General features: G+C 44.7%; 1 protein-coding gene and 1 pseudogene across 16 annotated transcripts in view; one reads left to right on the plus strand and one right to left on the minus strand.

Annotated features, from left to right (window-relative positions):
• Positions 1-1,958: 1,958 nt before the first annotated feature.
• On the plus strand, positions 1,959-2,835 carry LOC149347165 (uncharacterized; annotated as a pseudogene).
• Positions 2,836-13,271: 10,436 nt separating this feature from the next.
• The window catches only part of LOC149347166 (uncharacterized), a 51,951-nt gene continuing 40,302 nt past the window's right edge, over positions 13,272-24,920 (minus strand). For 15 of the 16 annotated variants that reach the window (XM_089586926.1, XM_089586925.1, XM_089586921.1 and 12 more), the window contains 10 exons: positions 24,499-24,531; positions 23,566-23,649; positions 22,174-22,251; positions 19,578-19,658; positions 18,153-18,176; positions 17,751-17,780; positions 16,949-16,978; positions 14,655-14,713; positions 14,470-14,541; positions 13,272-13,675 (listed from right to left, as the gene is read on the minus strand). In XM_089586926.1, coding sequence (XP_089443052.1) covers positions 13,394-13,675; positions 14,470-14,541; positions 14,655-14,713; positions 16,949-16,978; positions 17,751-17,780; positions 18,153-18,176; positions 19,578-19,658; positions 22,174-22,251; positions 23,566-23,649; positions 24,499-24,531 — 773 coding nt within the window. In that variant the 3' untranslated portion in view covers positions 13,272-13,393. The remainder of the gene's footprint in view (positions 13,676-14,469; positions 14,542-14,654; positions 14,714-16,948; positions 16,979-17,750; positions 17,781-18,152; positions 18,177-19,577; positions 19,659-22,173; positions 22,252-23,565; positions 23,650-24,498; positions 24,532-24,920) is intronic. The other variant, XM_089586916.1, reaches the window with a different exon arrangement.

Genomic DNA, 24,920 nt, shown 5'->3' on the forward strand with positions numbered 1-24,920 from the left:
GTCAAATGGGCTGTACATACAGATTTAGTATTGGGTGGTAATATAATAGAAATAACTAATGTTGTAAAAACACTTGGCGTTCACTTCAATGAATTTATGTTATGGGACTACCACATCGAGCAAATGGAGAGTAAGCTAGCTCGCGTTGTCGGCATACTCAGAAGGTTAAAGCGCATGATACCTACTAGGACAAACTTGTTATTTACCATGCCCTCTTTGACTCTCATGTTAAATATTGTCATTTGGTTTGGGGTACAACGACGCAAACTAATATTCACAAGGTTTTGACATTACAAAAAAATGCAGTCAGAGCAATTGCGGGTGCCACATACTTAGCACATACGAGTGCTCTATTTGCAAAATACCGCATTATGGATGCAAGGGTTATTCATCAGTACCGTGTAATTCAGCAGTACAAATCTCAGGTACATAGTGACACCACATTTTTTGCTGACCTTGCGAATCTACGGGAAAATACCGCTGTTCACAACACAAGACACTACGAATATTGGTATGTACCTTGTCCACGCACAAATTACGGTTTTCAAACTCTCAGGTATGTGTTGCCATCTTTCCTTAATAGAAATGCTTTCACTAATCAATCCATTCTTTCCGTTTCATACAACGCTGTCAGAAATATGTTCTTACAAAACAATGAATCATATCCAACTGTAAAATAAACTGAGTATCCATGTGCTGTGATTAAACTATCATTTGCGTGTGTGTAACAGTACCGAGGCTATTCTGGTGATCTGTTATGAAGATATTGTACATATTTGTTATTTCATGCATTCTCTTGTTATTGTTTTACTGCTGCCTGTCATCGCCGTGCCAAGCCGCTACGGGAGATGGGAGCTTTGTCAAGCCGCGTGCGCGGCTTTTTTTCCTTTCTCCTCAGCCATTGTACATGACTGAAATAAATGCACTGAACTGAACTGAACATACACAAGGTGCAGTTTTGCAAATCATGAGACATGTTAGTGCGTAGATACACAGCGTCGCTTGAAAATATCCACTTTAATATCTGGTGTGAATAAGATGCGAGAAGGTCGAGCGTTTCGATTACTTCATTTTAGTCTTTCAATGAAAGATTGACCAATTATTTTATCTTTTTTGAGCATCTGTAGAAGGGAAGGCTGTATGCTTTTATCGTGATATAAAGACATAATACGGCTCGGTTACTATGCCCATTATTTTTGTTGAGAGAACGTTTACACAAAAAATTCCGCTCAGTTCGAGGCGACTTAGGAGAGAGAATAAACACTATTTTATTACAGCACGAGGAGTTGAGTTTATCTTGAGCAAGGCTCACAAGCCAGCTCTTCCGCCAGCTCGTCACATGCGGCAGGAAAAAAGCTAATTATAAAAAATTATCTGCTTATTGCTCTACTGCAAACCGGAAAGGAAAACCAGAGTGAGGTGTTTACAGCAAGGGAGAACCCAAGCAAAAAAAAAATCGTTAGTGCTGCACCACTTGCTCCCAGCGTGCTTTAGTTCCGGTATCTAACCACAATTTATTATTGCAAAAGAAAGCATCAACCTCGCTCAGAATTCAGTAAAGACCACTTGGAATAATCCTTTTATCTTGGATTGTTCTAGCGTTGTTCCAAAATGGCTCCATCTAGTATTGACGGCTATGAAAATACTTAGCTGCTTACATAAGCGATGTGTTCTGGCAAACGCATATTAACTGCATTTTAAGTAATACCAAACATTTGGTAAGTAATCCGAAAGCGTAATTTCTGTATGGCACCTTCCTCCTTAAAACTATTATTTTAAATCTCTCAAGCGCCGAAAACGGGCCTATACATGCTCGGTGTGGGATCACTGTCTTAAATATCTCGTTGGCACATCGAGATATTTGCATCGACTGCATCGTGATGACTGCATCGTGATGAGTTTGATGACTGCATCGTGGCACAGCCACCGAGCCCTGTGGGCTCGGCGGCTGTGCCACGATGCAGTCACCAAACCCGCTCGTTTTCGCCACGCAGCTCAGTAAACAATACTCTCTTTTCACGAAAAAAATCGAGCAATTACTGCCTCCTGCAGCTACCGAGCCCACAGAGCTGCCTTTCCATTGCTCTTGAATGTGCTGATGTGCGTGCCCTGTTGCTCTTGGCTGGCGAAGTTGAATCAAACCCAGGCCCCGAAAAGGTTCTAGAGGAACTGAAGAAACTGTCTGATGGTCAGTCACAATTAAAAGTCGAGGTCCAAGGTCTTAGAAATCAACTTACAACTACGGCACAAGCTATTTCTGATCTTAGTAACAGATTATCCGCCCTGGAAATTCATTACCAAGATGTTGTAACCCTACGCACAGACATGGATACGATCTGCGCTAACACTACCCAAACAGCCAAAGAAATCAGAGGTATAGAAGCCCGTCTGCATGACGCCGAAAATCGCTCGCGACGTAACAATTTAAACTTTTACAACATTAAAGATGAGAATACATCTGAAATGTACTCGGAATCTGAAGAAACAGTCCTCCGCCTCTGCCGTGATCACTTAGATGTATGCATTGACCCTAAAGAAATTGAAAGGGCTCATCGTCTCGGGCGTCATTCTCCTGAGGGCATTCGACCCATAATAGTGAAATTTACATTTTTTAAAACCAAGGAGATGATTCTTTCCAATGGCCATAAGTTAAAAGGCACGGATTACAGCATAGGGGAGGACTTTTCACGCCCTGTCCGAGAAGCGCGAAGGCACCTCGTAAAGTTTGCCAAAGCTACTACCACTAAATTTTCCTTGCGCTGCAAAACTTTGTGCATCGGTTCTAAACGCTATTCATTCGACGAGGCATCACAGTCTGTACACGAAATCTCATAGCATAAGTCTTATCGTCGCGCCACTAATCTTCCTTGTAACAGCCCTCGCGGTAAACTTCCACATCTTTCTTTTTCTGTTATCTTTACCAAGATACGTAGTTTCCTTCCCAAGCGTGAACACATTTGTAATCTTGTTTCATCATCTTCCAGCAATATATTTGTACTAACAGAAACGTGGCTAATAGACGACGTCACCGATCCGGAAGTTTTAGCTGATTTACCAAATTTTAACGTTTTCCTAAAGGACCGCTAAGGCTCACGAGGAGGAGGAGTTCTTATTGCCACAACCAGCTGTTGCCTTGTTCTGTCATTAACATCCAATCAGAGCTTGAAATACTATGGATAATCTGCCGTTCCGTACCAAAAATCGTCATACTAGGCGTCTGCTACCGACCCCCCTCCAGTAGTCCAATCATTTCCTCAAAGTTAAGCGATAGTCTAAATAAAATAACTGGCAAATATCCCAACGCGCGCATTCTTCTTTTCGGTGATTTTAATTACCCATCCATTGACTGGCTGAACCCAACACCAACAGGCAATACTGAAATGACGAACTTTGTCGACGTTTGTTTTAATTTCAATCTCACCCAGTTAGTAACTGAACCCACACGCGTAACACATGAATCCTCCAATATCCTGGACCTCGTTCTAACTAACCACCCGGAGAGTTTATCATCGCTTACTTCTCTCCGCGAAATTAGTGACCACAAAGTTTTACACGCTACTTTCACCTTCATCCCCGAATCGCGCCAAACATTCCATAAAATGATTCGCCTTTATGACAGAGCGAATTACTAAGAAATCAGTAATCATTTAATGGCGTTCTTTCCAAACTTTGATACAGGTTTCGGTGATCGATTAATTGAGGAAAACTGGCTTAATTTTAAAACTAAAATTATAGAACTTACAGCGAAGTTTATTCCCACCATTACATTTCGTGCCAATCCCAACAAACCATGGTTCACAAAGCATTTGAAAACACTTGAAAACAAAAAGAAGAGATTTTTCCGTGCAGCTAAACGTAACCTGAGTGCATGCGCATGGAACAGATATTACACAGCCGAGTCAGCATACCTGCTGTCTATCCGTGATGCCAAACGCACATTTTTCCAAACTGACCTCCCCAAGATTCTAACAAATAACCCGATGAAATTCTGGAAAGTATTAAACCCTGAACAGGCGCCGGTCATCACACTTGCTAACCCACTTGGCGAGATGACCAGTGGCATTGAATGTGCTAATATTTTTAACGCCGCTTTTTCATCCGTTTTCACACACGAAACTGATATGCCACTTTGTACCGTAACTGACAACCTAAATTCGCATATGCCTTCAATCATCTTTTCTGTACACAGCATTATATCTATCATTGAAAATATCAAGATGTCATCTTCTGCGGGTGCTGATGATATCACCCCCAAGTTCCTAAAAGATACTTGCCATGCTTCCGTAGCGTATCTGTCAAAACTGTTTGCACAATCACTTTCCACAGGTAGCATACCCAGTGATTGGAAGGTGGGGAAGGTTGTTCCGGTCTTCAAATCCGGTAACAAAGAATCACCCCTTAACTACCGTCCCATCTCTTTAACAAGTGTGCCATGCAAAATCATGGAACATGTCATTTAATCTCATATAATGAACTTTCTTGACTCTATAAATTTTTTTCATCCCGCTCAACACGGCTTCCGTAAGAACCTATCGTGCGATACACAGTTGGCTATTTTCATTCATGACGTGCATGTGAACCTTGACTATAACCTACAAACTGATGCAATATTCCTGGACTTCGCGAAAGCATTTCACAAAGTACCCCACAAACGCTTACTACTAAAACTGTCCTGGTTAAACCTTCATCCTAACATATTACAGTGGACAAGCGAATTCCTGGCTAACCGCACCCAGTTTGTTAACGTTAATAATCAAGCCTCTAGCTCTGTTCCGGTAACATCAGGTGTCCCGCAAGGATCAGTCCTTGGTCCGCTATTATTTTTAATATACATTAATGACCTTCTAACGCTTGTCTCTTGTAACGTCCGTATTTTTTCCGATGACTGTGTCATCTATCGCACTATCAACAACGCCTCTGATCAGTTCGCCCTCCATAATGACTTAATCAGCGGACAGGACTGGTGTAACAACTGGCTCATGGAACTAAACCCCAATAAATGCAAACTCGTGTCATTTCACCGAAAACGTAATCCTGTCCTCTTCTCCTATAAAATCTCGCACGTCACGGTAGAATTAGCTCAGACTTACAAATACCTCGGAGTAACATTGTCCAATGATCTAACCTGGAACGCGCATGTCACTAAAATCATATCGTCCGCTAACAGAAGCCTTGGATTCTTAAAACGACATCTACGTCATGCGCCACAAAACCTAAAATTGCTTGCCTACAAATCACTTGTCCGTTCTAAATTAGAATATGCCTCTGCTATTTGGAGCCCTAACCAAAATTATCTAATAAATTTCCTAGAATCAGTACAAAATCGAGCCACAAGATTCATACATTCGTGCTATTCATATAATGTCAGTATATCAGCACTAAAAGCAGAGGCAGGCTTAACATACCTGGCTTGTAGGCGTCGTATTACTAGTATGTGCTTATTTCACAAATTTTATTTGAGCTCACTTCGGCGTCCTCGCTACATCAATCCGCCGGCACGCATTTCCCTCCGCATTGGTCATCCCCTTCAAGCAGCCCGGCCATGTACACGTACAACTACATTTGCATCGTCATTCTTTCCACGCTCAGCCAAGGACTGGAACAGCCTTCCACACGACATCGCCGCAATCACCTGCCCATCAACATTTACGAACTGTTTAGCTGCTACCTTTAACAGCGAATAATATTTGTATCTTACGTTTTTTCTTTGTTTATTCAATCTGATTTTTCAATGTAACCCACCCCTTATGTAATACCCCCAATCCTGGGGGCCTTTAAGGTAATAAACTGAAGTGAAGTGAAGTGAAGTGAAGTTGAAATTTTAGAGTCGGTGAAATATCGTAACGCCAGATTCATGCTTCACAACTACTCTCGTTTATCCAGTATAGCTGTCGATGCGAAGATCCAACTCCACGCAACCTCATTTGGGCCCCCGGTCACCAAGGACTCCAGGGAAACGAACAGGCCGATCAGGCCGCCCTCGCACTCTCCCCCCGGGCTATCTCCCTGTCCTTGGAAGGGTACTCCCAATCAGACAATCTGGCCCTTACATTCAAACAAATCACCGATTACTACAAGGAGGAGCACCGGCGCTACCCGGCCCCTTGTAAGGGTCTGGATCGCGCTGACGAGCGCCTCCTCATCAAAATTCTTACTAACACTGTGCTCTGCCCGGCGGTGCTTAAACATTTCAATACATCATTTGATGGCGCGTGCCAGTTCTGTGGGGAGGTGGCTGACACCTTCCACATGGTTTGGGCGTGTCAATCAAACCCATCTATCCCCCCCAACCCCAACCCCACCAGAGAGGACTGGGAGGCGGCCCTGCTCGGCTGTCAAGACCTAAAGAGCCAAAAGGCTTTGGTTCAACGGACGCGGGCGGCGCTGCTTGCCAATGGGGCACCGGAATAGGGGCTCCACCCAGTATTGTAAGGGGAAAGGGCCAATAGGGTCCTACCCCAATCACCTTTCTGTAAAGAACTTAATTTCCCATAAATGTTTTTCACCACCACCATCAGTATTTCACAAAAGAGGTCTACCTTGAACCTTCCCCTTCATTTATTAAGAAGTGCCTCGTTACCATTCTTTAACAAAATCTATCATCACAACCACTTCTTAAATGAGAGTTCCTATCTTAACCATCTTACATTTCATTATGTAGAGATGACCTTCATAAAGTACACGTGGCATCTTGACCCACTAAAGGATTTTCAGAGCGCAGCTCTTTGGCGCCCGTTTCTACGTTTCGCGGCGTCACCGTCGCCGTCGCCATCGCCGTTGCCGTCGCCGTTGTCAGTTGTAACCGGCAGTGGACACAGTCGCGCTTTGAGCTGCGAAACCAAAGTTGCGGGAGCTGGGAAAGCAAAGGCGCATAACTGCCTTCTTGGAAAAGTGGACACCTAAATTTTGCTTTAAGCTACTTGGCGGTAGTGACAGATGTGCGCTGCATGCTTTGGCATTGAGAAAATTGTGCCATTTTAAGGAAAGGAAGTGCGCATAACTGGCTGCCTGGGTCAGTGGACTCCTCAATCACGCTTATAGGAACATGGGGTGATGAGAGAGATGTGGGTAGCAGGCATTGACAACGTTGTCCCAGAAACGCGGCGCTGAAGCCATAGGCTGTCGGCGTTCATTGAGTTCATTGGCGTTGACTTTCACAACGTTTTACAATCACTCATTTTAAGGAAAGGAAGTCCGCATACTGGCTCCCTGGGTCAGCGGATGCCTGAATTGCGCGTATAGGTACTTGGGGTGATGAGCGAAAGATGTGGGCTGCATGCTTTAGCGCCGACAACGGTGAGCGAACTCCTTCGATCAAGAATTAATTGCCACCAGCTGGGGTGGCAGGGCGGGCATTGGTGGAGCAAGTCGAGCATATATCGTTCTATTTCTGCGAGCATAAAGCTTTGGCCCTTTTCATTTAGGAACAAGGGGTACACCACAGGGCGCGGTGCTTTCTCCGCTGTTATTCACTCTTATTCACTCTTACTATGATGCCCCTACCGGCCCAGCTGGGCGCACTCGCCGGTGTGCAGCATGCGCTGTATGCCGATGACATCACCCTGTGGGCCACACAGGGTTCCCTCGGAGACATTTAGGCCAACCTGTGGAAGGTGGCGGCAGTAGTGAACCGTTATGCTCGCCGATGCGGCCTCCAATGCCCCACCCAAAAGACTGAATTTGTCAACATACGCCCCTCTCCATAGTGCACAGTCAAAATTTCATTGTCTGTTGAGACAGGTCCAATCCCTGAAAATATCGATGTCCGGGTACTGGGGCTCTTTATACATCAAGACAGACGGTCAGAAACAACATTGTCCAAACTCCGTCAGGTGGGGGACCAGATGGGCCGCTTGGTCCGCCGGGTTTCTTGCGGCTGGCGCATGCTTTTGTAGCCAGTCGAATTCTATATTCAGCTCCATCCCTCCACCTGCGTAGGCAAGACGAGGATTCACTCGAAGTCATCCTCCGCAAAATTATTAAGTGGGCTCTGGACCTCCCCGTGAACGCCTCCAACAAGCGCCTCCTGGGCTGGGCATGGTGAACACATTTCGGGAGCTCCGGGAAGCCTACTTGGCCAACCAATACACACGTCTCTCGAAGACATCGTCCGCCTTCTTGCCCGATTACACATCTAACACACCACTCACATGGAAGAGCGCGTACGTATTCGATCGCAGTGGAGATGCGCCCTCCGCGTGCGCCCTCTTCCTGCGAACATGAACCGTGAGGACCATAATGGCCGACTCCTGGCGCGGGAGGCAGCCCTGGCCCCCCACTATGGATCGAAACCCGGCGTATTCTACGTGGATGCCTCCGGCCCCCACCATGGGGGATGGTACACGGCAGCAGTCGTCCACCAATTCAAAGCAGTGAACGGCCTTACTTTCCGAGCCCGTGACATAAAACACGCAGAGAAGGTCACCATTGCGTTGGCATCATCTGATCCCACTTCAAAAACATTTATTTCCGACTCGCGAGGGGCCTGTCGGAACGTCGAGCAGGGCTGGCTACCGTACGTAGCCTACCGCATTCTCCAAAACAGCGTCTACACCAGGGAGCCCGCTCACCGGCGTATCATTTGGGCTCCTGCTCACATGGGCCTGGAGTGAAATGAGGCAGCTGACGCCGCCACCCGCGCGCTCTCTCTCCGGAGATACACCTCCGACCCCGACGATCAGGAATTCGAATTCACTCCATCTTGACCTCTGTCGGCTCACGCAAGCTTTCCTCATTAGCAGGATAGTCTACTCCTACCCCTACTATCACCTCCGCCGGAAGGACGAGGAAGCTGTGAACAGCATTATACGTTCAGCGTACAAAGCGGCACTGGGGCTACCTCAGTACGCCAGCACACAGCACCTCCTCCAACTCGGCATCTACAACACGCTCACAGAACTCATAGAGGCACACAAGACCGCCCAAATCCACCGCCTCTCCCGCACTAAACACGGGCGGCTCATAGTTGACTATCTCAACATCAACACCATAGGCGACGTCCACCCCACGACGCCCATTCCGATAGGGGTCTATAGCCGCCTAGTTATAAAACCAATCCCCAAAAACATGCTACCTGGCCGCCATGATATGCGCCGTCAGCTGAAAGCCCAAGCACTAGATGCCACATACCTTGCCGACGAACACGCAATATACGTAGATGCTGCACGGCAAAGTGCAAACACATACGTGGCTTGTGCAACCACGCCACAGTCTACTCTCGTCACCGCCGCCACAGTAGTAGCTCACTCTCCGACAGCGGCAGAAGAAACCGCCATCGCGCTGGCCATCGCTGACCCACGTATGCGCACAGTCCTCAGCGACTCCAAAAGAGCAATCCAAAATTACTCGGCAGGTTTTATCTGCCACCCCGCTGCACGCATCCTTCGCGGCTGCACTCGCGACCATAAGATCAACCTGGTCTGGGTACCCGCCCACGCGGGAAGCTCTGGAAACGAAGGGGTCGACCGACTAGCCCGAGGACTAACCAACCGGGCGGGCGGCCCCACGGACCCAGACGCTCTTGCCGAGGCTCCCCAGACCTTTGCCGAAATTACCAACCTCTACAGAGAGATGAGACGCCAGTTCCCGCCTCCACCCCCCGACTTGAATCGAGCGCAAGCCACCTTGCTCCGCAGGTTACAGACACACTCTATCCTTAGCCATTCTAGACTTTCACTCATCACAGACGGGGAATACGACCCCGTCTGCCAAAATTGTTACCAGGGAGAAATCGCCACCCAGGCTCACATCCTCTGGGGTTGCGCGGGAAATCCGCCCCCTCGAACCTTACTGCCAGCTCCCTCCGAAGACGGATGGAACCAACTCCTCAGAAGGCCAGACAAGAGCATCCAACTGGCACTCATTTCGTGGGCCCAGGAAGTCGCCCCCACCTGGGGGCCACACCAAGCCCACCTGCCCTAAATCCCGCCTATCTATGGCAATAAAGTTGTTTCTCTCTCTCTCTACACCTTCAAAGATATTGTTTTCTTTATCAGTTTGGCCACGGTCTTTATCCCCGCCCGTGTAAAGGTCTCTCAAAGGCGGAGGAGCGGCTTCTGCTTCGCCTGTATACTAATACTTTGCTGTGCCCGGCAGCTCTCAAACACTTCGACCCTTCTTTCTCGGGCAGCTGTCCGCACTGTGCGGAGAATTCTTCGGACATCTACCACATGGTGTGGGCCTGCCCCTTCAACCCTGCTATCCCCCCTCACCCCGGCCCAACCCGGGAGGACTGGGAGGCGACCCTGCTCGGCTGCTCTGCCCTGCAGGCCCAACGGGCCTTGGTCGCGCGAGCCCGGATGGCGGCCAACGCCACTTGGGTTCTGAACTAGGGACCTCCACCTAGTACTAGTAAGTGCAAGGTGATGCATAACCTCTTTAAGTGTATCTGTATATAAATGTTTTCCACCACCACCATCCTTAAGACAATGAAGAACTGTTAGTGGAGTGCCTCTTGAAGAAAGAAAATGAGTTAAAATTAAGTTTTCTTTAATTGTACAATGTCTTGCGCGAATTCTTTGCCTCAGTCTATCGAAAATTTGAAGCAGCTGATCAGCCGCGGTCAAATTTGACATCAGGAGGTTGCGTAATCGATGGAAATTTTTCTTTCATTCATTTATTCTCAAGACAAGTATTCAATGGAACCACTCGCCCACCTCAATCGTCACAATTACAGAAGCTTTATTGTCGAAATCACCCATTGAAGAACATATTTAATTCCGGTTAATTGTATTCGTCCTTAGTATCCTGTCTCATTGTGTTAATTTTATTTGTTTTCCGAGTATTGTAGTGCCGCATTTTTGTGTTATGTTATACTCATGCATTCCACTCCCGTCTGTAATGCCCCTTGGACCCTACAGCACATAAATGATAATTGAATAATCATTAAGTGCTAAATTACGCCGACTGCAATTTTAAATTTTTTCCTGCGCAGGCCTTCTTATCTGCTGTAGGAGCGTCATTGTTGCGGATTTCTGTGATGCCTAAAGCCAACCAAGGCCCAAGCGACATTTTAGCAACGATCATGTCGCCATTTTCGATGTGTCTCTTTCCTTCCATTTTACCAGCATTGTGATGCAGCCGTCAAATACGCCAATATTACAGGCGCATAATTAGAGCATTACAACTAGGAACCACACAATGTCTTCATGCAGGTCGCTCTTGATGTAGTTATTATTGGTCATACGGGTTATCGGGGAATTAAGAAGGACGTATGGCGGTACCACATCGTAGGGCTACATCTTCAGAGCTGATTTATTCCTCGAATGGTGACCTGACGCTCGTGCCTTAATCTCTTCTCTTTCCAGGAGCATGCGTGCCACGCCCATGCGGTGTAACAGAGGCTTCTTCTGCTGATCAGAACTATTTAAAGTGGCGCCACGATTAATGAAACACGTGATAATAAGCAACATCCAGATAGCCATCTTAGCCTTTCTGTTTGCTAAAAGCAAATAATTAGGATTTGAAAGCCCGAACACTGATTACATCTTATGAGTCCCTACAAAAGGTATGTTCTTACATATCAGGTGGGTCTGCGCCCTTCACGTGCTGTTTTCTATGCATGAAAAGAAACAATTGAATTCCATTTCTTTCAGCGGAAAAATAAGAAGAAACTAAAGCTGCTTTTCTAGAAGGAAAAAAATTACAACCGGAGGATCTCACTTTCAAAGAAATATTCGCCAACAATGCATTTATTTCTGGACTGAACGCTTTTGTGCGCTCCCACGTCCTGTCTTTTAAGAAATCATCTTCAAAATTTAGCTGTGCGAATGATTAAAAAATGGTCTAAACAGATGGAACTAAGGCGAGAAAATATGAAGCACACACGTTCTCTTCGAGCATGCTCGTTCCAAAAGCCAAGAAGAATACTGAAACAACAAAATTATATAACGCTCAACTTTTTAAGCAAGCCTAGAAACGTAAACACTTTAAGCCTGAACATTCAGGCTCCTTAAATAGTGTGGAAGAATCTTGAAGCAATGAACTCACCTTTGTTTTCGGCGACGTTAATACCACCAGACTTTGAGGACTCTAAGGCAAAAAAATGTTTTTTAGCGTACCACGGTGTCAGTCAGAATACATATCGGTAGAAAAAAACCTATTCAAAACAAGTCCATGATTCTTGGAAATCGATTTTGAATATCTTAACATTGTAATGTACTTCTATAAAAATATTGAAGGTACTGGTCCGTTTGTGCCGTGCATAGCAAATATTTCTTTTAACTCACATCGAGTATTCAGGACACCCGTAAAAAAACAGTGAAGAACATTTTCTTTCGACGTTAGCGAAAACGTTAGTAGAAAGAAAAGATGTCAGGCCGCCGAGGGGAGACCACTGATTCTTATAGTGAAATTGCCTGATCCAAGCTGGGCCAATAGTGAATAATACCAATAGTGAATTATAGTTTCCTGATCCAAGCTGGGCAAGGGCGCAATTACACAGTTAACGGTTTCAGTCGTAAATACAGGGACGCTAATTGATCATTCACTGCTTCTTCTGGCTACCCAGCCTACGAGATGCATGCGATCGCATCGCAGCTGAGCCTTCCGCATGGCTCTCTTACCTGTCGTATCCAGAAGGAGGCGACGGCACTCCGACACAGACTGTTGTCCTCGGCTGCCGTTTGGCACAACGAAATACGACTGTTGCAATTTAGCCCGTTACACGCCGGTCCTTGCACGAAAATTTCCGGCAGCTCGAGTTTTTAATACAAAAAAACGAAAGGATGAGGATCTACAGCCGCATTGACTTCCAAAGAGCAACCAGGAGCGAATAGCTTTTATAATTCTCGCTCAAGAACGACAATGCTCCCACCTTTAAAGATCATGAAAGTATAAATAAACTGAATATTTAGAAATTATGCTTCACATATTGGGTTCTCGTTGTATATCGAAAGCCCGTTGTATAACGAGACGGAATACTGGATGCATAAAACAACCGTAGGAAAAGAATCAAACACGAGTGGTCGAGGAGCTTCAGCTTGCCATCTCATTTACATTTCGCTACGTTGTCCGTTTTAGCCTTTCATGTAGATATTATATACGAGGTTCTTCGAGACCCTTATTAGCTCGCCAGCTTTTAGAACGCAACGCATCCCTTACGAGTAAAGTTATCTAAAGTCACCTTGTTTGAGGGAGTTCTTCCATGCTTTAATCGATACACTGCACACATCACCTAAAATTTCAAGAAGGTTAAAGGCATGCTGTTTTTAGAGTTTAAAATGGTCATAAATAATGTACTGCAATGAAAATAAAAAACAGTCACTAAAAAGTAGTTCAAAAGTTTTATTTTCTTAAAACTCGAGAAATGCGGTGAAAAGAACTAATGGTCAGGAACAACATTTATTCCGTTTTAAAGCTCGCTCTTTCTTTTTATTCAGGACGACTTTCATGCTCACTCTGCGTAACCGTTGTCATAGTTTCCATGGCTATCAATGTTGTCGTTATATCCATCAGTGTAGTCTGAGTAATCACCGCCATAGTAGCTGTTATAATAATACGCTGTGCCATCATCGTAGTTATAGCTGTTGTCGTCATCATAATAATAAACAGTGCCTTTCGGGGCCTTGCAAGACACCTCCCTGCCGTAAGGACGCCCACAGTGTCCTTCATGACATGTTCCCAGCAAGCACCTCGTCTTCGCGCGCTTGTTAAGTCGTTCGCTTCTTCGCACACTCTGAAAGTTCAAAAAAAGCATGTTTTGATACTTGGGCCTAGTTTTAACCACGTTTGCAAAATATTCTGTAGCTTTACAGCCGCTTTGCTCTGCCTGAAGGTTGCTACTCATTCGCCAGATATGTCCATGTATGTGCGCGTAATATCGCAACGAGAGACGAACAGTTAAAGCTTGATTGAGAAGGACAGAGAGGTACGTTGAGCCAGTTTTTATTTTCTTCAAGTTCTACATGAGTTGGGAATAGAGACAGACATATTAAGGAAAAAGACATTGCATAAGTAGCTTAGCTGAGCGTGATATTTCAGATGAGTAATCAATAAATACTACTTTGTATCAAGTGCGCTCCACCTTATAAGTTTCCCTCAAGAGAGTAGACTAAAAACATCGAAGTAGCCGTATGCTAGACAAAAAGCAAAAACTGAATATTTGTTTGAGGGAAGACGACTTACAAGGCAAGCGAATTTTCTGATCCAGCGCGTTCTGATATGCTCTATATTTTACGGCGCCAGCCATTTTACGCAAGCGCACCGAAATCGTAGAAAAATACATCAAAGCCTACCACGTTGAAAGCGCCAATATATGAGTATCTGTGATGCATTACGGGTGCCCTCGTGTAAATTGCATATCACTTGTCTTGCATTAATTCAGTAATACCTCCGCCTTTGTTTTATACGAATATTCAGGAATTTACATTGCGCAATTTTTTGTACGTTCTAAGCTCAAGGAACCTCTTCGTTACACAACAATGTCAATTATAGTTGTTAGTGAAATACATTAGAAGGTTAGCTACTTACACGCAGGCAAGGCGTTCCGTCGCGAATTTGGTGAGTCACCCTTCCGCACCTTCCTCTACAGGTAGCGGTGTACTGATGAAAAGAGAATACGGGTACAATGCTAAGAGGGCGACTCAGACTGCAGTATACATGATGACATCTATTTCATCGTTCACACACGTAAAAAAGAAATGACCTCTGCTTACCAATTTGCCATTGGTTTGTAGAACTTTGTGCTTGCAGCCGTGTTTATCAATCATTGTGCCTGAAATAGTTTTTTTTATAGAGGCCATATTAAAGCACTCCAACAAACTCGCCTGGTCATGTCGTTTCACCGCCTATCTTGTATATTCAAATGTTCTTCAAGTTCATTAAAGAAAAATGACTACTTCTTTCTCAACCTTTCTTCTTCATTTTTCTCGATATTGTGTTACGTTAAAAAACACGCCCCGCCTATAAGCGACCCCAGCTAACTCTCTGAAGGAATAGACTAGCTAAGCAGCAGTAATTTGTGCGTGCATATTTTGGAGTTATTGTCAACATCATATATTTTCCACGCGCAAACTTCGGAGAACGTTCAATCTACCATCAAAACTTTAGCAGTAAACAGTAGATATACTGCCATTAAGTTCGTTATGTAGCAATAGCAAATACAATCACGCCATAGTGCTGTCCAGAATGGTACACAGTGGCCACCTCCGCTCTGTATATGACGAATGTGTGGGTTACCTTTCGCGAGAGTTATTCCTAGTCTGTCTCTAGGGGCATGAAGACTGAAAAACGCATATTGGGAGGACCACTTCCGAAACTGAATTCACTGGTATTTGGGCTAATCCTCCCAGAAACGCTCCTTTCCGTGGTTTCACGAGGATCTAGTGACATCTATGACTCACTGTTGTTCACTCTAACAAAGCAGACAACTACAGCAAAGGAAGCACGGAAAGGTCGTTGCTTTCGTGCTTGCTACGACTGTATTCCGCACCTCCAACAATCATGCAACGCGAATACGTCTAACACAAGCAGTGAATACATTTACAGCGGGAAAGCACACTTGTAGAATTTTTCCAGAAGTGAAAATTTTCTCTATCTTTGGCTATTTATGAATAGAACGGCCGCAGAAAGCCTCTATTCAACTTTGAACACTTTGAGTGCAATAAAATATTTGAGTTTCTCCTTCACGCAGAACGCAGACAAATCACTCCCGTCTCGAGGTCATTCCATACTGCACATGTAAAGTGTCCTCTCAATGGAATGCTGTCCCACTACCCGATTTATTTTAGCACCTTTTCCAGTGTACAGCCATCTGTAAATGGAATGTTGTCCCACTATTTTCCATGCACGCTGGGACATGAAATCCGCCGGAAATCTTCATGGTCCTAGCCATGGAGGAAAAAACTCAAGGAGCGTGACACCACACGTCCACCCATCTCAAGCCAAGGGATTGTGAAGCCGCTCCCTCCCCCATTTCGCTGCCCAAGTCAGTTCCTGATGTTTTGTAACTGGTATATTTAGCGTGCGTCTGCGCGGACCAAGGCCCAGGCATCCTACAGTCTGTTTGCCGCAGTCTGTAGGACCAAGGCCCTACAGTCTAATTGCCGCGCTGTTCCGCGTATGCGCGCGCACAGCGAGAATACATATCACCGCACGCTATCACTTGGCGTAATCACGGGCGGACAGACTCTCTCTTATTTACTTTTCTATGACTATGATCCCAGGTTATGACTGGACGCTGCCTCCAGAGTCTGTTTTTCTTTTTGCTGCATGGTCCTAGCTCCTGAAAATTCGGTACATGCTGAAGCTCGCTCGTGTATGCGTTTAACAATGGCCGCAAAAAAATGGGCTCCTGCTGCCTGAGGAGCCGGTCAGTACTGGCATTAATCTGGTACATGTCTCCTGTAAATATTCTCGAAGATGGTTATTTCTGCGGGTGGATTTAGAATAAGTTTAGTACACATTAGCGCACTTCGTCTCGCAGCGTATCTTCTTATAGAGTATTGTAGCTCGAAATAACATTACTATTGTTTTTATAGTGAAAAAACATAAAACACTAGTCCTTGTTATAGGCTTAAAGTTGCTCTGTTTATATTTAGAGGACTAATCAGGCCGCACTACAGGAGCGTTGTTCGCGTATTAAGCCATACCAGCCCAGTTATGAAGTCGCACCATTTGACGCCTGTGATTTTAATGTGGCTTGTTTACTAATATTTCTGAGCCTTCTGCTGGCGAATGCAGACATGACTGTAATTTCGGACGTGCGCTGGCTGTTTAATTGCGATGTGCTCTATGTTGTCCATTGGGCACAGAGTATGACACGCAAGAGCATCACTAGAGTAGTCTTACGTACCTTGCCAACTGTATAGTTTAATGCACACCTTCTTTTTCCAGCGCTTTAAGCCCTTTCACTTGCCGTAATGTACCACGCTCTTGGGTTCTTTAGTACGATAATTTCACGCGTACGGTTTATATAGCGCATATTATTCAATGATAATGAGCAACTTACCGTATTTACCATCCTCCTTACGGCGAGGACCTGAAAGAAAGGGAGAAAAAAAAACGCATTATGATGCAGAGCTTATGCACGAGATTATCAGATGGACAATGCAGGCCGTTAATTCGAATTCTGAGAACTTTTGTTGCGAAAGCAACACTACGCCAGTCGCTGAGCCATTTAGCGGAGCTGATGCAAGGCCATACTGCGCATGCGCGAGGACGGCGCACAGCTGGCGCGCCACCGCCGTCGCTGCACGGGTGACTCAGAGGTGCCGCCGCCGCGCTCGCAACTTGCGCATGCGCAGTAGCGGCGCATAGCTAGCGTGCCGGGGCCGCCGCTGAATGCCGCGCGTTCTCCATCGCCTCTCTCTCTCTCTCTCTCTCCTGGTTGCTTTCGCAATCCTCCAGGTTTGACCAGATCTAAACCACTGCCAATTTTTTCTCTATCTGATAAACTTGCACATACTGCACAGGATGGAACCACGGTGCACAAAGGTTTTTTTTAGGAATTTCAAAATTTGAATTTTTATCACAGAGATACATTATCCACCTAGTGGTTATTTTATTGGCGTCATCAAGACGTCATTCTTAAGACAATAACTAGGACAAGAAATTCATTGCAATGAGGACTTTACCAGTGACCTGACAAGAAACACACTATACACGTTTTTGCTCACCACAGAACATAATTCCGAGAAAATTTGTTATAGTTTCTTGGCTTTCTTTTGTATATCGTAAGTGTTTTGTTTGTAGTCGCGCTTCTCATGGAGGCGATCGAATTTGAAGGGTAAATTAAGGTGCGGTGTACTTACGTCTAGTGTGCTTTGTTGTCTGTGGTCGTCCTAGGTAAATGACAAAAAACGAAATAATTACATTGCAGTCAAGAGTTCGCTCATCAGCTTATATTAGACGTTTGCTAATACAATTTGCTCAAGTGAAGAACACTAAAACTTTTTCTACACTAAACCCGAGTAAATGCATCCGCAGATACCACATAACCCTCAGACATCCTATTTGTTCATGTTCGTCATAGTGCTTTTAATTGTGTTGTGTATAAATGGTAATGAAGCTACTGTTATTTTCAGTGGAATTAAATAATAATTATAATAATTAGCCATCCGAAGTCCTTGGAAATGGGACGCCAAAAGGTACTATATTCCAAAGTGCGAAAAATCTCAAATAGACAACAAAACCTGAGCGTCATTCTAACTTACGGGTGCGTGTCTTCTTCGTGGTTCCTTGAAAAGAAGAAAACGAACGGTCAGAAAGACAATTGGTAAATTCAGTAATAAGCTAAACGTTATCACAGCCACAGTACGAGATAAAATACGTTCACAGCTGTACATAATTTCAACCAGCATATGATGGGTACAACTCACTATGTGTCCATACCAACCTTAATAATGCCCTTCGCTCATTTAAAACCATATATCTCCTTACTGTTAAGCAGCTAAGTTCTCTTAAGACGCTTAATAACACAAAATACCACGTGTCCCAGCTAAATCTAGCCAACCTTTTAAAAAATACCGGGAAACCTTGACCTGTGAAACCAACCTAGGGTTATTGAGAGTAGCGTGGTATAATAGTCTGCAGCATTTTTCAGTCCTTCAAAATATTTTTATTAAAAACTTAAATTTTTAAAATTCGCTTCGTGAACGAAGTGCTTGTACAGAAGTTGTAAATTGTCTCGAAAAATGAGTAGCACCGCTATTTTCATCATGGCCTGATTTACATAGCTTTAATTACTGGCCGTCAAAGAAACCCATCCCGTGAGCAGCTTTTGGCTCACGTTTCTGCAACAGTACGCACGCAAAGCGACTTGAAGAGAGCGATTTAATGATAAATACGCTACTATCACTGAAAACTGAGCGTCATTTATAAGATAGGAAAGGGCAAGTATGAATGGCAGGTACCACCACCACAGGCCGATTTCTCAAGTAAACTGCAGTGCGCCAACACACAACATGGTCCGCGGTTGCCAGAGTCTAAGCCACAGCGCCCATTACTTCAAAGCGATGATCACGGAGCTTTTTAGGTGTGTCGTGGGTTAGGACCGCCTCCACAGAAATTTGAAATGCAATTTTGTCTGCAGTCAGGGGTTCATTTACTACCACACAAATATCAGATACGCAAGACGAGCCAAACAATCTACTTTTACTGTGCGGGTTGCATTGGAGGAGAGGCTTACATTGCAAAAAATGCAACAAATTTTTATTACACTGCAAAGCTTTTTCGAAATAATTGAAAACCTTCCTTAAGTACTGAAATCTCAAATCCATTGTCGTGAACAAAATTTTCAATCAAAAATGCACAAATCGTTTCAGTGGCTCCCTGTAAAACCGCTAACAATACGCCCTTTCTTCAAAAACCGGTTAAACATTTTCAAATCTAAAAAGTCTAAAACTTTCGAAAGCGCGAAACTGTGCTAGGAAAAATGCATGGGAGGAATTAAACGCGGACAAGAGTTGACACCTCCGTAACAGCCATCTCTTGTGCCCTAAAGAACGCGCCCTTAGTCGCCGCGCTGATAATGTAGATTGAGTGCGTACAAGGCATTTAAGAAATCAGGGAGTGTGCAAGGATAGGCCATGAACTCGCGAATGCAGTACAAGAGTTAAAATCATCTTTCGAAACCTTACCCGCTGATGTTGCCTCTTCTGTCGTGGAAACCTCCGTCGTAGTGGTTTCACTCGATGTGACCGTTGCTTCAGTGCTGGGACCTGTTGGAAGTTGTGGTCAGCGAACGGTAGGTTTTCATACAACAGTAATAGGTGTACAGCGAACCGCGGCAATAAAAGCAGGTGTTTTTAAAGGGAGATATATAAGTAGGAAACTGCAAAAATTGTGTTAAATAAATTATTAGTGGCAATAACGATGAGGGCAGGACTGTGGTCCAACACGGACACGGCTCGGGAACAAGAAAAGGGTGATAAGTCTGGTCTTTTATCTTATGTTAGACCCAGAGCATCCTGCGTTAGGCAGTGCTTCCAGAACCCCACCCCAAACAAGGCGGCTTGGGCTAACCGTCAATACATGAAGGTGTTTACGACGCCAAGATAATGTGCCCCGGCCGAAGTTAAGTTTCACAGTAGGATTGTTGTTTTTGTCCTGCCTAAAAATGTTTTCGAATTGAGGCCTAACTCCGCTACATAAAGTAGAAGTTATCCGTCTGCTTTCGGAAGGCCGAAATTGATGACTGTGCAGGAAAAAAGGCCTATACATCAGGGCGGCCAGTATTAGGACTATAAAAAGTATTCGGTTGGTTTCGCGGGTTGAATTTCGCTGGGTCCAAAATGCACGAGGCCCGTGTACTGTGCGATGTCAGTGAACGCTAAAGAACCCCAGGTGGTCGAAATTTCCGGAGCCCTCCACTACGGCGTCTCTCATAGCCTCAGTCGCTTTGGGACGTTAAACTCCAAGACGCGCACCACGTACGTCCGTTAATGGGTTTTTGGTAATAGCGCCGAAGGTCACAAGCAACTACAGTGCCGGATATTATTTTAAAGCACCTTCGTTTTTAATACAACTCAAGCTTGACTAAATGCCTTGGTGCTGAAGAGGACTAAGCGGTTCTGCGTGTCCGCTAATAGCTTATCTAGAAACAATCAAACATCCCAAAGCTCCAGTTTTTTCATAGAAGGTAAGGAAATCGTAGGGGGGAAGAAAGTGGAGCTGGAGTACACACGTCCAGAAGCTATATGGACGAATTCAAGGCGAGCAGCAGGGAATTTTATTATTAAGTTGTGCCTTTGGTTTAGAGCATCCGCCTTGCAACCAGAACGCGCTAGGCTGTATACCTCGTAGCCCCCAGGTTTTTAATGCGAACTTGCTTTTCCCTGCCATGGGACCCCGCTCTGTTGGGGTGAAATTCCTGGAAAAGGATCTTTGGCCAAACACAATTCCCTCAACCGACAACTGATTCTTGAGGGACCGAGCTCCGCTTTGTGCGGTAGGGCCCATTATGTTCTTTTTTCGGTCCTAAACGAACCACAAAACAGTTAGGCAGGCAGAGTTATTTGGAACTGGTTTTGCAGCCGAAACGGCACAGAGGCCCTTCCGGAATCATCTTCCAAGCACATACGTTTAAGGAAGCTCAGCGCCAGCCCGGGGAATGCTTCTATCGATTTTGCCAGGTGAATGTCCGGAGGTAACGCATAGCCTAAGGCTTTACAAGAGAGAGCTGTACATAATCATATTAAAATGAATATTCAGGCTCATCTTTGCTTCACAAACAATTTGCTTAAGTGTCCGTGTTCCTCGCAGTGAAAAATTATTTTCCTACATGCAATTAGTCTGCATCTACCACTCCCCTACACCACCCATAATTAAATTGCACTACTCTAAAGACAGGGACCTCATCAGCCAAGAAGGAGAGCGCATTAAACGTGGTCATTCGAGCGTAGTCGCATGCCGGTCGTCTGGTGGCGGCGTACACAGATAAGGTTAGCAAAGAGTACAAATCCACAATGTCTGCGTTCCATGAGAGAATGCACGCTTACGTCTGTTAAATGCTAGCATTCTGCAAGCATTACGCCATGTATCACATTTGCGCTTTCAGTTAAGCGTATCCAAACAGAGACGCAACGATAACATCTGCCTAGAAGTGTGAACTGGTTCTTGGAACGGGAAGCATTTTAGTCAACAAACCGGCGCTCCTCTTTAGGACAAGTGGCAGTGGACTCATCGCTATAAATAAAACAAGTACAGTAAATTCATCGCTCATACGCGTTGTTACAGGCGAGATAAGACGAGGCGAAAGCTCGGTGGTCCATTCATGGCCAGCGAACTTATTGGAAACGGTAGTAATGCCTGATGTGAGACGTCCTTCTGCGAAGGCGCCGCGATTTTGGAGAGACTGTTTTATTGCACGCAAGATTCGCGCACGTTGAACTTTGGAAATAGCCTATGTACCACGAGCATACATTACGGTTCTATATGAAATAGCGTTTGGCGCCATACACACTTTTAAGCACTCTATCCAATATGCTCGTATGCCTATTTCATACTGGCACTACACTCAACAATGTCAGAATGTGGCCTGTGCACTCCTCATAGCGGTGGTAGTGCTGCGATTACTATTGGGATGTGGTATACCACCCAACGGAACGCAGCTTCAGGGTTCGCGGTACTGAGAGTGAGAGCGTACAACAAATTTAAGAAATAAACTGTGTAAGGAAGGGGTGAGAAGTCAAAAATGCGTCGCACGATTCAGGCTAATTTCTCCGAAAAACTTACTCTCTGATGATTCTTCCGTCGTGGGAACGTTCTCTGTAGTACTCACAGTCGTCGTGGTTGTCGATTCAGTGCTAGTACCTGTATGGTTTGTACACAGTGAACAGCAGCTTGTTTCACAACAGTTCTAAAATTGACAGGGCGAGTGATTTCCTTGTGACGCGAGATAAATATGCAGCGTATCACAAAAAGCATTTTAAGAACTTATCAGTGGTATAACTGGTTATTATGGCGCACATTCCTCTCCTCTTAAAACTCAAGTTAAACCATTTCGCTTTGTAATGCACAAAAATCAAGTGCATTGCAGGTCCGCGAACAGCCTATGAAAAGCGTTCAAATGCCTCTAATGCAAGTCCTTTTGCACCAAGTAAGAAATTCTATGGTTGAGAAAGAGGTTCAGGAGTGACATTAATGAATGGAGGCGGAATGCAAAGAGCCCCGCCGCGGTGGCTGAGTGGTTACGGTGCTCGGCTGCTGGCCCGAAAGACGCGGGTTCGATCCCGGCCGCGGCGGCAGAATTTCTTGAAGGCGAAATTCTAGAGACCCGTGTGCTGTGCGATGTCAGTGCACGTTAAAGAACCCCAGGTGGTCGAAATTTCCGGAGCCCTTCACTCCGGCGTCTCTCATAGCCTCAGTAGCTTTGGGACGCTAAACCCCAATAAACCAAACCAAACGAATGCAAAGAAATTGCTCAAAAAAGTAATAGTGGCCTTGTAGCAAGTCATCCGCCTAGGACTCTAGAGATACTAGGGTCGATGCCCAGTGCCTTAAGTTAAAATCAGGTTGACATAAACGCTACAACATTTTTCAAATCCTGTGTTCGGCTACTCTGGATTGAAAACCTTGGAAAAGGTCGTTCGGCGAACTTCGACCCCTTTTGACTGATAATCGATCATCGAGGGAAGCAAAATCTCTTTGTTCGGTTGAGCCCATTGCGGCCCTTTTTCTCGCGTCAAGTGAACCACGAGCAACATTTTAAATATAGTTGTTTGAAACTCGTTTTCCCCGGTATAGTGCAGAGAGGTTTACGGAACCTCTTCCAAGGTTCCAAAGAGGTATGAAATATTTTTGCCCGCCAAGTATTTACAAGACTCAGAAGAAAATAATGATATTAACAGAAATAATCGGGCTTCCTCTCTGACTTTCTGACATCTCAGTGCAGCTATTATCGTTTCAGAATTTCTCCTAGCCAGAAAGCTATTCGACGAAATTTAGTTAGCCTACAGCCGCTACCTCTTCCGCCAACAGAAAGCGGCTGCAGATTTTGCGATGCTGATATACAGTGATGTAGTAGAACCAATTTAGTAAATAAAGAGAATGTGTAAGGGAAGACACTGAAATCCAGCATACTTCACAACCGCACAACAATTAAACTGATTTCTCCGAAAAACTTACCCTCTGGTGTGGCTTCCGATTCCGTGGAAACGTTCGCCGTCGTAGTTGTCACTGTCACTGTGGATATACCTTCAGTATCGGGACCTGTGCATTTTGTGAAGAGTAAACAATACCTTTTTACGCCACAGTAGAAACCGTAAAGCTAAACTCGGAAGGGGAAGATTCCTTACAGCGCTATAAAAATGCATTGAGGAAACTACAGCAAAAGGCCTTTCAAGAAGTAATCAGTTATATTAACAACCATGGCAGGGTTTTAGTGTGAGACAGACACCCCTAGGGCACACAACTGAGAGAACATGGATGGGGTTCCTTTTCCGTATTAGTGACCCACAACATCTAGCTCTGGGTTTTCCTGGCAGCAACACCCCCTAACACGGCCGTGGGTCCTTTCATTAAGTTCGAGAACATCTTCTCGACGCTGAGACAATGTGGCCTAGTGGCGATTCGGGTTCATTGAGAGCATTTTTTTATTCTTTCTCAAGATCTTTCCGAATAGAAACCCCGTTGCTAGTTGCGGAAGCGTAGTAATATTCGCGTAGTTGATTTATTTTTAAATTGCTTCAGTGGCAATTTGTAAGATAGTGTCGGTTTTTAGTTTGTTTCTTTTGTTCTCTGACCCCTTTCGAAAAACTGTTGGAAGTTTTTGATAACAGTTGGGTTCTTGAGAGTTTTTTTTTATTTCCCTTTGTTAAGACTTGCTCGTTTTATGCAATACAACTTCCCAAACCAACAAAAGCCACAAATGCAGCTAGCAGTATGTTGCACATCAAAATAGCAAAAAATATTTTGCTCAGATGAACGGAATCTCATTGTGCAAAATTTCTCATATTGGATCCGTGGCATTAAAGAACGCTTAGGCCTGGCTGATATATAAGGCCTCAAAATAACAGTATAGCAATGTTTATCATTTAAGAGGTTATTCAAAATACTTACTTCCTTCTGTGACATTCCCGGGAGTAATGGGTTCTTGTCAGAAGAAGAAAGATGACATTTGTATTAGCCTCTTGTAGTTATTCAAAAAAAAATAATACAGAAGACTGACAGTCTTCACTAGACTAAAAAATCCGACAGCTCACTAAGGTATTTGCACAGGTCTAGGCTACCCGCTCAAACAGATGAAATGGTGTTGCCGTATGACATATGTGACGGAAAATAAACCAAAAAGAATTCATGCGAATGCAGTTATTATTCGCGCGGTACCAAATGTGTTTAAAATATTCGGTCGTCCATAAGTTAGGCTTAGCGTTAACGGCCTCACCATTAGTAATGTTAAAGACGTGTGATTAGTTCCATCTGTAGACAAAAGCAAAAAAAAAAATATCTCGGAAGACTGCGAAAGCCAGTATGCGGTGAAG

The sequence above is a fragment of the Amblyomma mixtum genome, chromosome 4 (genome assembly GCF_055824585.1).
Source record: "Amblyomma mixtum isolate Tamu chromosome 4, ASM5582458v1, whole genome shotgun sequence".
Lineage (NCBI taxonomy): Eukaryota > Metazoa > Arthropoda > Arachnida > Ixodida > Ixodidae > Amblyomma > Amblyomma mixtum.